At 59.9% G+C, this 16,462-nt stretch overlaps 1 protein-coding gene across 1 annotated transcript; it reads right to left on the reverse strand.

The window, feature by feature from the left end:
* Positions 1-1,443: 1,443 nt before the first annotated feature.
* On the reverse strand, positions 1,444-15,302 carry TTYH1 (tweety family member 1). The gene is made up of 15 exons (XM_034638103.1): positions 15,281-15,302; positions 14,845-14,924; positions 11,902-12,080; positions 9,937-10,048; positions 8,934-9,154; positions 6,887-6,982; positions 5,555-5,627; positions 5,101-5,176; positions 4,581-4,636; positions 4,360-4,452; positions 4,108-4,200; positions 2,005-2,147; positions 1,837-1,882; positions 1,666-1,746; positions 1,444-1,544 (listed from the first exon to the last, which is right to left on the reverse strand). Exons 1-14 carry the CDS (start codon positions 15,300-15,302, stop codon positions 1,708-1,710), a joined length of 1,329 nt encoding a protein of 442 aa, XP_034493994.1. The 3' UTR covers positions 1,444-1,544; positions 1,666-1,707.
* Positions 15,303-16,462: the final 1,160 nt, after the last annotated feature.

Here is a 16,462-nt window from a genome sequence, read left to right on the forward strand (position 1 = left end):
GGCCTCCCCTGCTTTTGTCCACTGTGCTGCCACTGTCTGTCACCCCCAGCTCACCTCTCCTTTCTTAGGCTGTCCCTAAAATCCCGATCCCAAGAGCCATCCTGTTCCGGAGATCCCTGCCGTGCGGTGATTTATGGGACCCGGCCTCTCTGTGGCCTTCAGCTTGTTTAGCCCGTCCACAGCCCTCGCTAAACGTCCTGAGATTAGATGCTTCTGCTTCGTTTCCGTGCGGTGAATCCCCAGCATAGAACAGCCTGGCCAGAGGGTCGCACGCGAGCACACTGTGGGCATAGCGTCGGGAGCCACGCGCTGGGGCGTCAGACGGGACGCCTGCTCCTGTACAGCCCAGCCCTGCCGGCAGCGGTTCTCGCGCTGTGCTCCTTGTGCAAGAAAAGCGCTCCTCCGCCTTTCAGGTTGCACTTCCTGCCTGTCGTCATCTGAACACCTGCTGTCTGTTCTCTGCTATTGGGGTTTGCCCTTCATCAAATGTGCGTCATAATTGCTTATTGTCAAGTTAAGTTGTCCTTTTCCTAGTTTATGGAAGCTTGGTAGATTAGGGTTATGTAGTAATAACACATTTCTCTGCCATATGTGTGAAAACAATTTTTCCCTAGACTACCAGTTTGCCTCCTAGCTTTACGTCATTTTTTTAGTTCCACAATTTGTCAAAGAGATTACCTTCCCCTTGCCAGCTTTGGGGTGTCTTGCTGGAAATCCTCCCTTTCTGGCCAAGGCACCCCACAAACAGGAGTCTCCTGCTTACTCTTTGCAATGCGTCTGCCCCTCCCCTTGTCTATGCCTAGAGTTTCACCTGTCTCGTATGTAGAACATTTTCTTCCAGACGGAGACCAACTGTGTCCGCAGAGCTTTGAAAACGCACAGCCTTTCATTCTGACTTGACATCTGTCTTCTGTCACACACACACACACACACACACACACACATACACACACACACACACACTCTCTCTCAGATCTATTCCTGGTTGTCTGATCTCTTCCTGGGTCAGGACATGTGTCCTGCTTTTAGAATCGGGCGAAAAAGTTACTATTATTTTAAGAACAACAAAACAGACAAAAACCCAATGTCTTTGGAAATGCCTGGCAGCCAGGAGGCTACAGTGGAGAGGTCTCCCCGGCCCCAACCAGGAGGCCAAAGCAGGGAGGAGACAAATAAGGACCCAGCTGCTTGTAAAATAAAGTTTTCCCTTTTATTTCAAATCAACCCATTCCCAAGTTAGTGCCGCAAGTTGAGATCACAGCCCTAAGCCCCCGGGGGCATGGCAGGGGCGGGGGCACTCGTGTCCCTTCAAGGATGGGCCTGGTGGCCAGGGATGAGGGGTGCAGGGCTGGCTGGCTGCCCCTCCCTGCCAGCCCCAGGGCCTGGCCTGCCCCCTCGCTGACTGTGAGGGGCAAGGGCATGTGGGAGAGGGGGCAGGACAGGGAGGCAGTCCCGTGTGGGTGTCCGTGGCCAGAGGTCCTGTTAGAGGTGAGAGCCCAGTCAGGTTGGGTTAGTGGGGTCTTCTCCGGCAGCCAGGGAAGGAACTGCAGAGAGAGGCAGACACAGGGCACCAGATGCAGGTGGCAGCCCCCGCCCCCACACCCAGAGTGAGGGAGAGGCGCAGCGGCCGGCTGTGGGAGCCGGGGCATCGCCCTGGAAGCTCACCGGGGTGGGGGCACAGGCTCCAGTCTGGCATGGAGGAGAGGCTCAGATAGATGACTGCCACTGCACGAAGCGCTTGGATTCCTGCAGGGAGATCGGGGAGGGGGCATGGAGGGGATCTGGCCTTGCAGTGCAGGCCCCCAGCCTCCTCCCTCAGACCAGTGAGTCCAGTACCTGAGGGTTGAAAGGGTCGTCATCGTCTGTGTCATCATAGTCGTCACTGGGGGGCAGTGGGAGTGGCAGAGAAGGATGGGGGATCCATCAGGAGCCTGCCCCCCAACAGCGTCACAGGGGTCCACCCTCCACTGCTTCCCCGGCCCACGCCCTCCCTCCCCTCCTGACCTGGGCGGGAAGAGAGCCCAGGCGCGGGGCAGGCTGCAGAGGGCGGTGGCTACAGCCCCCGCAGACAGGAGGGAGAAGAGCAGCAGGAACAGCAGGCCTTCCAGGGCGTCCTCGCACAGGCCCCGCAGGGCAGCGCCATAATCCTGGGGTGGGCGGGGGACGGTGTCAGCGGGCAGTCCCCCTCCCCCACACGCCTGGCTGTGCCATGCTGCACAAGTCACTCAACGTCTCTGTGCCTCAGTACAAGCACACAGGAGGTGCTCCAAGCGTACTCATTATACCTGCCGGTATAAACCCAAGTCTTGGCCTCCTCTCCACCCCACCCCCAGCCACCACACCGGCTCAGCCGTAGTCCAGCGCAGGGCTTCTGACATGGTGAGCTGGATCATTCTCCATTGTGGGGCGTCCCACGCACGTGGGATGTTGAGCCGCATCCCTGGGCTCTGCCCTCTACCTGCCACCCTGGCTGTGACAGCCATGGCCAAATGCCCCCCAGGGGCAAACTCTCTGGCCTAGACCACTTAGAATAATGCTTAGAAGAACCACTGACTTGTGATTACACCTTGCACGAAATGCACACTCAGTAAATACTGGCCTCCACTCCCGTCATCCCTGGAAATGAGCTGAGCCATTTCCTGAATGTCCAGCCATCATTCATCCCACAGACCAGCCAAGGGCCTGCTCGTGCCCGGTGTGGCTCCCAGTTCCAGGGATACTTGAGTAACTGGGCTCCAGGTCATTTCAGATGACCGTAAGCTGAGAGGGGACCAGAAGGTGGGGCTGGGCCCGGACAGCAGAGCCAGCGCCTGACAGGAAGGAACCGCTGGCTGGAGGCCCTGGAGCTGTCTGAGGGCTGCTGTGGCCCGTGCGGGGTGGGGGTGCAAGGGGCTGAGGCTGGGACCAGCCAGGGCCTCTGCAGGTGAGGCCCAGGAGCTGCACTTTAATCCGTGTGCAGGGCAGTCACGGGAGGGTTTTAGTGGAGAAAGAACTTGATCGGATTGTATGTGAGAGGCTCACCCAGCTGCTGGCTGTTGCTGGAGGACAGATGGGGGGGCAAGCAGGGGGACAGGGAAAATGCTCTGTGGCCACTGGGTGGGAGGTGAGCAGGGTGACCGGAGTAGCAGCAGTGGCGGAGGGAGCCATGCTCGGAGTCCAGATGGCCTTCAGAGGAAGGGCTGGCAGAACTTGCCTGGGGAGTGGTTGTGGGAGGTAAGGACAGACAGCAAAAGGGGTGAGCCTAGGTTTCCGCTTGAGCCCCTGAGCAGGGAACAGCCGTGTCTGGTACCGTGCCAGTGAAGCCCCGCGAGGGGCCCGTCAGAGCAATGGGGCGTTCTCCTTCTATCAGGCATCTATACAATTGTCCTTCCATCCTCCTAGCCCTGCAAGGCAGAATTCCCGCCCCCCTCACACTGCTGCCTTTTGCAGTGGCAGAAAGTTGAAGCCCAGAGAGGGCAAGCCACTTGCCCAGAGTCACAAAGCCTGAAAGGGGCAGAGCTGGAATTGGAGCCGGATCTGTCAGGCTCCAGAGGCACCCTCCTGCCACTTTATCCCCGATGTCCCTCAACCTTGGAGGGATAATTCGTGGGGGCCCTAAAGCCCAGAGAGGGGAAACTGAGGCCCGGAGTCACAGGGTGCACTAGTAAAGGGTGAGACTCTGACCCACCCTCCTCCCTCCCTCCCTCCGTCCACAGAGAACCTGGGGAAGTGTGATCCAGCCCAGTGTTGGCCTGGACCATAGAGAAATTTGTGGGCCTCAGTTTGGCCTTGAATAAAAGAGCAAGGTTGCCTTCTAGGGTTCTGCAGCTCAAGTATTCAGCAATTCTTAGTATTGATTCTTTGCCTTTCCCATCACTGCCCCCTTGCTAGAGGGCCAATCTGAGCAGCTTTGGGGACAGTGGGAGCCATGGAAGGGATGTGATCACAGCACGGGTCCGGGAGGGAGACAAGGAGGGAGGGGTGGGGGTGGAGCGAGCGGTAGGTGACAACGGATGGACAGATGGGGGTGGGTGGGTAGGTAGGCAACAGCTTTATGGTAGCTAGGAGAGAGGAATATAAGGATTTCTCAGGCTCCCTGGAAGAATGTGGACGGGGGACAGGGCGCACCTTGTGTAGGCCGCGACAGTGCAGCAGCGCCACCAGCTGGTGGAAGTTTCCCTCTGTCACATTCAGCGTCTCCTCCAAGGACAACAGGGGCTTCTGCGTGCGAGGGGAGTGTTACCCCAGCTGCTCCTCCGGGGCCCGGGCTGGCCCGGGCTCCGCCCATCTCAGTGGGCCCCGCCCACAGCCCGATGGCCCCGCCCACAGCCCCCCCTTCTCCTTGGAGTCGGGGTGTGGGGGGAGCGCCCCGCTGCCGACCTGCGCAGAAGGGAACTGGGGGACAGCTTCCCGCTCGAGGCCCTGCAGCTGGGAGTGGATACTGGCCAGAGCTCGCTGCGACAGAGTCAGCCTCTGTGGGAAGACGGAGGGAGGACCGGGGAGTGGACACCCCGAGCCCACCCTCCTCCCCGGGACACGGGACCTGCAGTGCAGGCCCCAGCCCGCCCTCCTCCACCCGGCTCCCTTGCCCACACCCAAACCTGTTGAAAGGGGTCGGAGACTGCCTGATTGCAGAGGAAGTAATAGTTCAGGATGTCTGAAGTGGGAGGAAAGGGGGGCCATGAGCCCAGGTCCCTGAGCCTCCCCCCACTCCCGAAGGTGGGAAGGGGCATGGCCCTGCCTTTCCACCCCAGCCCAGGGGCCTCCTGTGGTCCCAGTCACCTGGCATTCAGGGACAGGCCACCCACACCCTCCCCATCCCTTCTGTTCCAACCACAGCCAAAAACACCCTGGTCTCCACGCTCCCTGGGAACCCCTGCTCTGCCGGCTTAACCTTGACTAAATTGTGCAACATTTCCCCCAAGTGGCCAAATCCTCCCATTCCCGGGAGGGCTGCCCAACTCCGTCTCCTGAGTCCAGCATCTGTACCCTGTCTCTTTCCCAGGCCACCAGGAGAGGTGCTGAGCGCTTCTGGGACTGGGCACCCACCCCACCCGACCCCAGGCAGGACCGGCAGAGAGGCCTGGGGATGCAGGGCCTGCACGGGGTTGATGGGGTCACCTGAGCTGAGACCAGTCTCCTCCTGGGTCAGGTTCAGGATGTAGGTGTCAGGACTGGAGCAGAAGTCGCTGAGGCCCTGTGAGAGGCATTCGAAAGAGGGGCTCAGACCAGAAACTGCTCCAATTCCACACTCCCACAGAACTCAGTGTCTGGCTCACCACCCCTCCCCCCTGCCCTGATCATCCCTGGGGAGCCAGGGGTCTGGGCCCCCAGACCCTCCTCCCTCAGCCCCAGGAGTCCAGACCTCCAGCCCCTCCTCCCTCAGACCCAGGAGTCCGCGCCACCAACCCCTCCTCCCTCGGCCCCAGGAGTCCAGGCCCCCCCAGCCCTGTCCTCCCTTAGAACCCAAGTGTCCAATTCTCTAGCTTTTAGACCTCAGAACCTGTGGTCCCAGCCCCAAGTCCTTCCCCTCAGGACCTGCCCCAGGCCCAGGCGCCTGGCCTCCAGCACTCACCACAGCTGTGGCTGCCTCCAGGCCCATGGAGCCCCAGCTCAGGATAAGAACCAGGAGACTCATGACAGTCATCCTATAAAGCGGGAGGGGATTGGTTTGGGATTCTGGGGCTCTTAATTTCCCTGCCTCACCTCTTTCCTTTCCCCACTCCAAATCCCATCACAGCCCCACCCCCTGCCCTATCAGCCTCTGGAGCCTGGAGAATCAGAATTAGGCGCAGAGAAACGGGGGGAGGGGGGGGTGCAGGTTGTGGACCTGTGATTGTTCACATCCAACTGAACATCTGGTCCCTGCCCAGGAGTGAGGGGGAGGACAGTGAGAAGGGCCCTGGGCAGCAGCCCAGATCCCAGCCCAGCTCTGCCCCCGCCTTGCTCCGGGATTCTGGGAGAGCTACTGCCCACTTCTGGGCTCTGCTTCCTGGCTTCCAATCCGCGCGGGCCCAGTGGTTCCCAAGCATGTCTCCCAGGTGTGAGCACAGCTTGGTCAGCCCCCTGCTCTGCCCACACTCCTCCTCCAAGGCGTGTGCGCTGCCAGGGCTGGACTGCAGCCTGGTCTCTGGGGATGGGGCCTTGGGGCGAGGGTCAGCACTGGAGGGTGGTCACGGTCTCAAAGCCTCAGGGGGAGCCTGAAAGGGACAGCAGGACTTCTCGCCCAGGGTGGGTGTGGAGACTGGGGAGCACCAGCAGGGGCCCCAGAGGCAGGGAGGATTCCCGGGCTCCTCTGCATGGGGTAGGCTGGCCTGAGTCAGCTCCAGCACTTCCTGGCTGTGTGGCCCAGGGCAAGTGGCCCAACCTCTCTGAGCCCGTCTCCCCCTGTGTTAAGTGGGGAGAAGGAAAGCATCTCACAGGGTCAGCGTGAGGGTTCCAGAAGAGGGCTGGCCACACAGAATAAGCCGTTAAATAAGGGTGTGGTCTTGAGATTACCATGAGCCACATAATGGCCACGCAGCCTAAAATGTGGCTGCCTTCTGCCTCCAGTCCTTCCTCTGCAAGTCAGGGGCCTGAGGGACCCTCCACCACGGGGCTGTGTGTGCGAGGCCCTCCAGTAATCACCCCATCCTCAGTGCAACCATTGTATTTTTTTTTCTAGGATTCTGGAGCCCTTTCCTTGCCTCAAGGCCTATGTTTCCAGGTTTGCCGGCCCGTCCTGTGCTCGGACTGGGGTCTCTGTATGTGCTGGCCGAGCCCAGGACCTCCATGGAAGTTTGTGGGATGAGGGAATGAAAGCATGAACGTGGCAAGGACAGTGGTCCCTCTTACAAGAGCGCTGTGGGATGGAAAGAGGTCCCCTTGTGCTGGGACATGGGCCTGCCCCGAGGGCCCCCAGACTTACACTATCACCAGCCACTTGCTCTGCTTTGCCAGGCCCAGGAGGGTGAAGAGACAGACCAGCAGCTCCAGGAGCAGCAGGAGGACATAGGCCAGCCACCTGGAGAAGGGGCAGGGTGACACTGGGCAGCAAATCCAGCGCTCCCTCCCCAGGCTCCCAGACCAGGGCCTGGCAGAGGGGGACGGCACCCCCACATGGGTTCATACCCTGATCCCCAGGCCACAGCCAGCTCCTTGTGAGATGCGTGCATCGGGAGGCGGGCCCCTGCAGCCGTTCAGAGCTCAGGTGCCAGGGTCCAGGCGCCTGGAACCCCACCCCTGCTGGACCACGCCGGGCATGAGCGATTGGCCCCCTCGAGCCCCACCTGCCACCGCACCCTGCAGAGCGAAGTAAGTGGTTCCTGGGGCGTGGGCTGATGTCCTATGGCTCAACCGGGGGCTTGCGCTAGCCTCTCCACTTCCTACCTGCACACAACCTTGTCTCAGGAGCTTTGTCTCTGTGCCTTGGTTTCCCCGCCTGTAACGTGGGGGAGAACAGCAGCAGCTGCTCCGAGAGGGTGTTGTGAGGCTAAGGAGTGCCGAGGCCAGGGCGCCCCGGCGGCAAGAGGACCCTCCTTTCCCAGGAAAGGAGCTGGGCCGCGTGGCTCCGGGAGACCTTCAGGCCTTTGCTCCCGGTGTCCCCACCGCACACCCCAGCTTCACTCTCACTTCCGTCAGGGGCAGCCGACCCTTCTGACCTAAGCTGCTGTGAACACCTGCTCTGGTCCTCCAGGATCTCAGCCAGGAAGCTCGCCCTCCAGGGTCCCCAGTAACTGTGCAGGAAACTGGCCACCTTCGCCGAGGACTCCCAAGTGCCAGGCACGCCTACCAGTCCCTCCAGAGACGTGCCTGTTGGTGGCGGGTCTGCCTCACTCCTCCGGAGCCTGCACAGCTCCCTGGGGGCCCTGGAAGGCGGTTGAGGCCTAGCATGTGGCTGAGCCACGGGCATAACCTGGACTCCCTGGGACCCAGGCCTGTCTGATGGGTGCCCCACGGGGGTGTCCTCGTCGGGAACTGCTTCAGCCCTGGTCTGCCTCCACCCTGGCGCCCCGTCTCGTGCCTCTGAGCCCACGCCTGGGCAGGGCCCTCAGAGGGCGTCGGATATACGAGACATAATTGCGAGCAGCCAAAGCAATGAGGACGTCATCATATTGGCTGCTGGGAAGGGGGGCTGCCCCAGATATCTGCATAACCTGCTCCTTCAAATACCACCTTCTCAGTGTGGCCTCCCCAGACCCCCCTACGCCCACACACACCCACTGCACATGCAAACTGCCGGCCTCTGTCCCCAGCCCATCCCCCTCCCTTGCTTCACTTTCCTCCAAAGCTCTTACCACCCAGCACCTTGACATGCATTTATTTCTTATTGGGCTGCTTACTGGAAGACAGACAGGAATTGCTGTCTGTTCTGTTCATTGCCCTGTCTTATAAAAACTTAACATTTTACACACAGCTGCATCGTGTGTGCCAATCACTGTTGTAAGCACTTAACAGATACGGACTCATCTGATCCTCCACAATCCAGTGAGGGGAGCATTACCCATCATTCCCATTTTACAGATCGGGACACCAAGGCACGGAACTGCTAATTTGTCACACGCTCATGGAGTGGCCATCTGGCTGTAGAGCTCGTGTTCCTAACCACTGGGGCACCCCTCTCACTCACCTGAAGGTGCTAAATAAATATTTGTGGAGTGGATGCACGTGTCCGATGGATGACTGAGGGGTGAGTGAGTGGATGAATGCGAGGATGTGAGAGGGCTGCGGGGTCCACCCCTGTTGCAGGGCTCCTCAGCCTGGGCACTGTGACACTCAGGACAGGTCACCCTTTGCAGGGGCCGTCCTGTGCATCGAAGGATGTATCTCTGATCCCCACCTACCGGGTGCGAGTAGTGCCCCCTCCCCCAGTTGTGACAACCAGACATGTCCCCAGATGCCCGATGTCCCCAGGAGGCACAGTCACCCAGGGCGAGAACCCTGCCACACAAGGGCAAGGAAGAGCGGTCACCCACCTGTACTCCTCCACGAAGGACACATCTTCGGCCACTTGCAGGGGGCTCAAGGGCACTCCCCGCCAGAAGGCCAGCTCCTGGAGCTGCTGGGCCACCGCCTCCGCCTGCCGCCGAGCCCCCCGGGCAGCAGCCACCAGCTCCGTGCGCTGACCAAGCACCTCCTCCAGAGTGGTCAGCTCTGCCCTCACGGCCTCACCCAGCCTCTCCACCGTCTCCAGCACCTGTGTGCAGGGGGGAGGCTGGGGTCAGAGGAGGGCATTCTTTGGGGAGGCCGGGGTTGGGTACAGGGGTGTGGGGGTGAAGTAGGAGTGGCAGGTGTCTGCGATCTGGGGGCTCGGACATCTGTGGAATGAGGACAGGAAGGGGGGTACAGGTCTGTGGCCTCCTCCAGGAGCTCTGGGCGGTCAGTGGCTTGGGTCCCAGGTAAGATTAAGGCCCCAGAACTAGAATTATGCCTGAGCGTCTGAGTCTGAAGTTGGCATCTGCCTGCCTGGGTCTGGGTCCTAAGTCTGGATTCCATGGTCCGGGGTCTGCACTGAATATGAGATTTGAGGTCTGAGGTCAGCCTGGGTCCCGACTCTGGGTCTGGAGCCCTGGGCCTGGGGATGGGAGTGAGGCCTTATATCACAGTCCAGGGTCTCAGCTCCGAGGTCCCTGAGCTTTTGTTTAGGCCACAGATCAGGTCTGGGGGCCTGGATCTGACCCAAGGGCAGGTGTTCAGGGCTGAGACTAAGTGTGAATAATTTGAGCCCCATGTTCCAGATCTGGGTTGAGGGTCTGAGGGTCCCATGTGTAAGGTCCTCACTGCAGTCAGGGTCAGAGGTGGGGTGTATAGTCTGAGGTCTACCAGTTTCAAGCTGAAGTTCTGAGCTTGGGGTCGTGTCATGTGTGGGGTCTTGGCTCTGAGTTTGGGTCCTGTTGCTCTGGGAGGTGGCCCTTTGTCCGAGTATGGGGAACCAGTCTGGGTGTGGGTCTGGGGTCTGGCCGGTGCCTGGCCCCTCACCAGGTGGTCAATGGCGCTGAGCGTATGGTTGGCATGCAGCAGTGCTGAGCTGAGCTGGGACACCCCGTCACTGGTCTCGCTGTTGCCATAGAAACCGATGCCAATGCCGGCGCTGAGAGGGGGAGGGACGGGAAATCACAACCTGTCCTGGGACCCTGGGGCCGCGTCCCCCCAGCTCCTCACACACCCAATCCCTTCTCCCACCCCCACCCCATTGGTCCAGCCCATCGTGGGAAAGCAACATCTCCAGCCTGGCCCCCACCGGTTGCCAAGGTAACGGGAAGCCCCCCTCCCCCGCCCCAGGGACGTCATTGTGATGCTAATGGTGGGTGGAGCGGAGGGGCGGGGGGGCAGATTTAACCCGCACCTTACTGGAGCAGAACCCCCGTCACGCCCAACCCCAGGCGAAGCCCTCCCCCCAGGACTGCCGGCCCCACACCCATCCCTCCATCCTTTCCTCAAGCATCCAGAGTCCTCAGCACCTGTCCCTTCAGGGTGCCGCCGTTCCCTCCCGCCTCCTGGGGGTTCCCAGGAGTGCTGGCCCCCAGCCATCTCCTCGGGGGCCCTGAGCCTGGAGCTCCCACCTTCCCCCGCCCCCAGGACCCAAGCGTCTGGCCAGCTGAGAGCGAAGCAAGGGAATGTGGGCCGATGGGCCTGAAGCCTGCGCCCCCGCCCCTCCGCGGCCGGCACACAGAGCTCCATTGTGGGGTCTGAATGTAGGCCCATTCCCCCCGCCCACCCCCAGTGTGTCCCACCGCGGAGGGGCCAGACTCGACCGGGCGGAGGGAGCCGGGCGCCCTCACAGTTCCCAGCCCCGGCCCCCGGGCCCCACCCCCAGCCCTGGGATCCCACGCCCGCCCCGGCGCCCCCGCCCATTGTTCACAGTGGGACAAAGCCGCTCTTGTTCCCAGGCCGCTGGGGGCCGGCCGTGTCTCTCCCCCATGGGGCCTTTGTCCACCAGCCCGGCCACCCCCAGTCAGGAGAGCCCGAAGAGGAAGCATTTTGGATATAGGACGCCCAGCCCTCCTCCCCCACAGACACCCCCAAACACACTCGGCTGCTCCCCGCAGTGAGGCAGTGGGGTAGGGCCCAACCCGCCACTCCCCGGGATCCGGATCCGGGGCGGGACTCTATCGGATCCAGTCGTCCTGATCTGTGGAACAGGAGGGCTGTCCTGCGCTGGTGGGGGTGGCCTGACGGGGAGGGCTGTGCTGAGAGCTGGCTTTTGGTAAATGGTGTAATGGTGTGTCCTCAAGTGCTCCTCTCCTCTCTTTCTGGGGGGTTGGGGGGGCACAGAAGAACCCCCCACCACAGGGGCTCTGAATCTCCACTCCGCCACTTGGGCAAAGGGGCCTTGAAAAGTTGCTTTCTCCCTCTCCCTGAGACGCGCCCAGGGTTACAGTGGGAAGGAGTTAGACCAGCTCAGGTCTGGACTTCTGCCTGTCTCCTTGACTAGAACGTCAGCTCCATGAGGGCAAGAACCTCATCTGGCCAGTTCAGGATCTCCTGGCACACAGGAGATCCGCAAGAAATGGTTGTGGAATGAATGAATGAGTGGATGAATGAATGAGTTAATGGATGACATCACCATTACTGTTCACCCAGTACAACTGTGATCCAGGCACTGTACATTCTCTCATTTAACCCTACTGTAACTAGGAGGTGGGTGTTACTATAAAGTCCATTTCAGAGATGTGGAAACTGAGTCCTGGAGAGATTACATCAGTTGCACAGTGCTTCAATGACAAAGCCACCAAACCCTAGCTCTCAACCCCTACCCCCTCCTGCAGGCCTGGCTGCCCTTGGGAAGTCACTCCTCTTGAAGCTCAGTTTGTCCATCCATGAAATGGGAGCAGTTCTTCCTGCCGCAAGGCTGAGGTGGGATTCTGGGACACCCTCAGGAAGACCGACAGAGACTGCGGGGAGCCCTGTCCCCACTCCCCACCCACCCTGGGGCCCCATTACCAGCCGACGAGAAGGGCAGCAATGCAGCTCCAGGTGACACAGCCTCCCCCGGGTGGGGGGCTCTTGGCCCCGGGGGGCCCTGGGGGCCGGCAGCAGCAAAAGCGGATGAGGTAGACAGCAATGAATATGAGGCTCAGGCCCAAGCCCAGGCCTGCCAAGGCCGCCACCAGCAACAGGGCCTGGGGAAGGGGGAGACATGAGGCCTCAGAGGGGCTCGTGGGGGGTCCTGGATCGGGGACTGCCGGGGGGGTGGAAGGCACCCCTGGCTAGCATGGGGGCCAAACCCAGCCTGTGGTTTTCAGGTCTGTGGGGAAAGATGGGGTCCCCAGCCCCTCCCAGGCTGGCAGCTGGGGCTCAGCCCTTTGGGGCTGGGTCACTGGAGGGAGCTTCCAACTGAGAGGCCCAAATCTTGGGTTCCAGTTCTGCTCTGGGTGTGACCTTCAGCAGGGGCCTTCCCCTCTGAGGCTGTCTCCTCATCCCAACCAGGCAGTTGGAAGAGAGCACCTCCAAGGACCTTCTGAGACCTGCCTCCGGAACGGGGTGGGGTCAGGGGGTGGACGGGGGTGTCTGTTCCTGGAGACGAGTGCGAAGTCAGAGGTGGCAGGCTTCCTCTTCCCTCCTCCCTGCCGGTCCTCCCCACTCACTGCTCACTCACTCCCCTGCTGCTGAGCTCTGCACACCCACCACCGTGTGAGTCTGTCACCCAGGGACTCATGGGGAGGGGGGCGTGACAGCCTCCATGACAGGGTGTGTGTGCAAGACTCAGGATGGAGACTTGGAGACAGGGAGACACGAGAAAGAGACAGAGACAGAGGAGTGGAAAAGCAGAGGTGCAGAGAAGGGGGACACAGAGACAGAGGGTGAGAGAACCAAAGGCTGGGAGGACAGGTGTGTGTAGCTGGGAAAGCCTGTCAGGACAACGGGGCTGTCCAAGAGGCAGGACTTCACAAGGGTCCTGCGCAGTCCTGTGCCCGTCACAGGGGCCCAGAATGGGGCAGGCGTTTACCCCGAGCCACATACCAGGTAGGGACAAGGTCAGGACAGAATAACCCCTCCAGACTCACTAATGCTGTTCCCTGTAAACCACAGTGTGTCTCTGCCCTTGTCCTTGTAGGGTGGCGTGGAGTGTGTGTGTGTGTGTGTGTGTGTGTGTGTGTGTGTGAGAGAGAGAGAGAGAGAGAATGAGTGTCTCTGTGGGAGCACCTATGTCTGCAGGTGTGAGACTGATCTGTTGGCATTTGTGTTTCTGCGAATGATTCTTTGAGTCTGAGTGGTCTCTGGTGGTGTGTGTGTGTGTGTGAATGTGAACATGTGTATGTATGTGTGAATTCATGTCTGAGGGTGTGAGTGTGTATACAAGTGAGCTTGAGGTGTGTGAACGTGAGTGAGGGCAGGAATTGTGTGAGTGTGAATGTGTAAATGTGTGTCAGTGTGTGTGTATGGATAGGTGGCTGTGGGCATGTATACAAGTGAACGTGGGGTGTGTGCGTGTGTATCTGGCTGTGGGGTGTGTGTGAGTGTGTCTTCCAGACCGGTGTCGCCCAGTGCCTGACTTTTTCCAGCTGTGCCCACAGTGGTGATCTTCCTGGGGGACTGTGTCCCCTCCTGGGTCATGTGACTTTGTGCCTGTCCCAGTGCTGTCACCCTGCCTGTCGAGGAGGGGGGCGGAGTGAGCCTCTCCAAGTGCCTCGGGCAGTGACTGGGGCTAGCTACCCGTGCGTGGCTGTGTGGGCAGGTGTCCTCGGCTGTGAGCGGGCGTCAGTGGCCCACACTGGAGGTCATGACTGTGTCCACGAGAGGCTGTGGGCAAGGGGATGGCCGTCCGTGTTTGGCGGGGAGAGGGCGGCGTGGAGTAGGCAGGGAGGAGCTGCTCCCGGCTGGCACAGCCATGACCCAAATAGCTCAGAATACAGCACACATCCCCCTCTCTGCTTTTCTGGGACCCCCCCCCACGCCTCCTAAGCTCTCCAATCCCCAGCCCTTTCCCAGGAGCTCCCTAGCACAGATCCGAGGGGCCTAGACCCTATAGGCAGGGCCCAGGACCCATCCAAGGGCTCTATCAGTACTCCCAGGCACCCCCCCCACACACACACACACTCCCCCACCCTTCCCCGGCTCAGCCGAGCCTTGCTCCTCATTAATCTCAAAGTCAAGGACTTCAGTTAAACTGGGTCAGGGGACAGTTCTTTCGCCCCTGTTGGACCTGACCCAGGCTAGGCCCCCTTCCCCAGGGACCCCCACTTCTGTGAGGTTCCCACCCCAGCCCCACCCTCCGGACCCATTTCTGTCATCCTCTGGTCCCCAGATGGAACCTCATTTTCACCGCCCCCCCCCAGCGCCCTGACCGCCCCTTCTGTCCTGGGACTGGGGACTGGCTGGAAGCTTCCTCTTCTAGCACCTCTGCCTCGTTTTCCCAGCCCTGGTCCTAAATCCCTCTCACCCCTTCCCCATTTCAGGTCTCAATCCCTTCCTGAACCAGGGCACCCCAGCCTTCTTCCTCTCCACCATTATCAGTTCCTGTCTCTGCTGAGTCCCACCTTAACTGGACAGCCCGGATCCTATCCGGGGAGGGGGCATCTTTTAGGACACGGAGAGTGGACCTATCACCCTGATGACCCTGAAGGCTAGCTTCCCAGGCAGTTCTCAGAGACCCTGGAATCCAAGTCTCCCCGGTCCCATCCCGCCTCTGGGACTAAGGGGTCCAGGCCCCTGGCCCTCCCTTATTTAAGGAGCCAGGGCTCTGGTCTCCCAGCGCCTGTCCCAGGGGAACCTCCAGGTATGGGAGCCCCATACTTCTCCTCTTTCAGATACCCCAAAGTCCAGGGGTCCCCACCCCGGGAGAACACAGGAATCTGTCACCCAGCCCCCTTCTCCCTCGGGACCCGTAAGCTCTGCCTCCCCCCCCCTCCGCACCCGCCCCCAGGACCCCGCACCCGCTCCCACCTGCTGGTATTCTCGCTCTTGGGGCGCGAAACCGCTGGGTACCGGGCGGAGCTGGAAGTCGGCGCGCCAGCGCTCCGCCCCTCAGTGATGGCTCCCACCTGTGGCCGGCGCAGGTACCACGCTGTGCGGCGACATCCGTGTCCAAATGAGGCCGCTCGCACTGTGCTATCACCCCACAGCAGCATAAGGATCCCTTTATCTCTAGAAAGAAGCTTTATGTCCGTGCAAAGGTCACTAACTATTTGCACAGCATTTTACAAATAACGGCCAGTTGCATCAATTAAAAAACGCTCACTTCTGTATGTAAGGGTACTCTTGTCTGTAAAGGCTGTCATTTGGGTAAAAGCCCCACCTTTTAAAATCTGCATAAGAACACAGCTTCTATACGCAAACCTTCCCATGTGTACAGATCACTCCAGAATTTACGCCTGCATACCAGTGTTAAGGACCCCTGACATCCGTATAAGGACCCTTCCCACCCCAAGAAGAACCCCACTCATCTATCTAGGGACCCCTCCCATCTTTGTAAGAATGCCTGCCATGTGTTTAAGAGCCTCTCCAAACCCTTAAGGATTACTTCAATGTATGTCAGGATCCCCCTGCCCCTTGTCATTCACTTTACAGTTTGCAGAGTATTTTTCCAGCCAGTGTCTATAATGGGTCTCACAGAAACATCCTGATGCCACACTGATACGTGGGGAAGTAGAGACCCTTGGAGGGGACCCAGATACTTTGACATAACCACCCAGGCAGTACTGTGGGAGCTAAAACTAGGTTTCCCAGGAATCTGCCGCAGGGTTTCTCCCCACCCTTGTGGAGCTAAGCTAGACTTTGCCACCTGGGGTCCCCACACCTGGCCTCCCCTGGAAGGACTAAGATGGGCAGGAGAGAAAAGGTGAGGTTAGTACTCCACCTTGCCCATCCCATTGCTAGGAGAAAAATAATGATAGCAGTGGTGATGATGGTGGTGATGATGGGAGATGATGGTGGTGATGATGGGAGATGATGGTGGTGATGGTGTTGATGATGATGGTGATGGTGGTGATGATGGTGGTGATGGTGATGGTGGTGGTGATGGTGGTGGTGGTGGTGGTGGTGATGGTGGTGATGGTGGTGGTGGTGGTGATGGTGGTGATGGTGATGGTAGTGGTGATGGTGGTGATGGTGGTGGTGATGGTGGTGATGGTGATGGTAGTGGTGATGGTGGTGGTGATGGTGGTGGTGATGATGGTGATGGTGGTGGTGATGATGGTGGTGGTGATGGTGGTGATGATGGTGGTGATGATGGTGGTGATGGTGGTGCTGATAGGAATAATAGTAACGATGATGGTGGTGATGCTGATGATGGAGACAGGGAATAGTGAGGATAGCTGTCCTCACCACAAGCGCGTGCGCACACACACACACACACACACACTCTCTCTCTCTCATCATTTCTACCCTGGTCTTCTCCAGCCCACCTCCAATTCCAACTCCAGTGGCTGAAGGCATGTCCTCCACTGTCCCCAACCAGATGGACTGCATGGGGCCTGGAGATGACAAAGTTCCTGAGATGAGAAGCCATGAGTTGTGCTAAGTGACCCCAGGCAGGTAACTTCCCATCTTGGAGTCTCTGCTT

The sequence above is a fragment of the Ailuropoda melanoleuca genome, chromosome 12 (genome assembly GCF_002007445.2).
Source record: "Ailuropoda melanoleuca isolate Jingjing chromosome 12, ASM200744v2, whole genome shotgun sequence".
NCBI classification, from domain to species: Eukaryota; Metazoa; Chordata; class Mammalia; order Carnivora; family Ursidae; genus Ailuropoda; species Ailuropoda melanoleuca.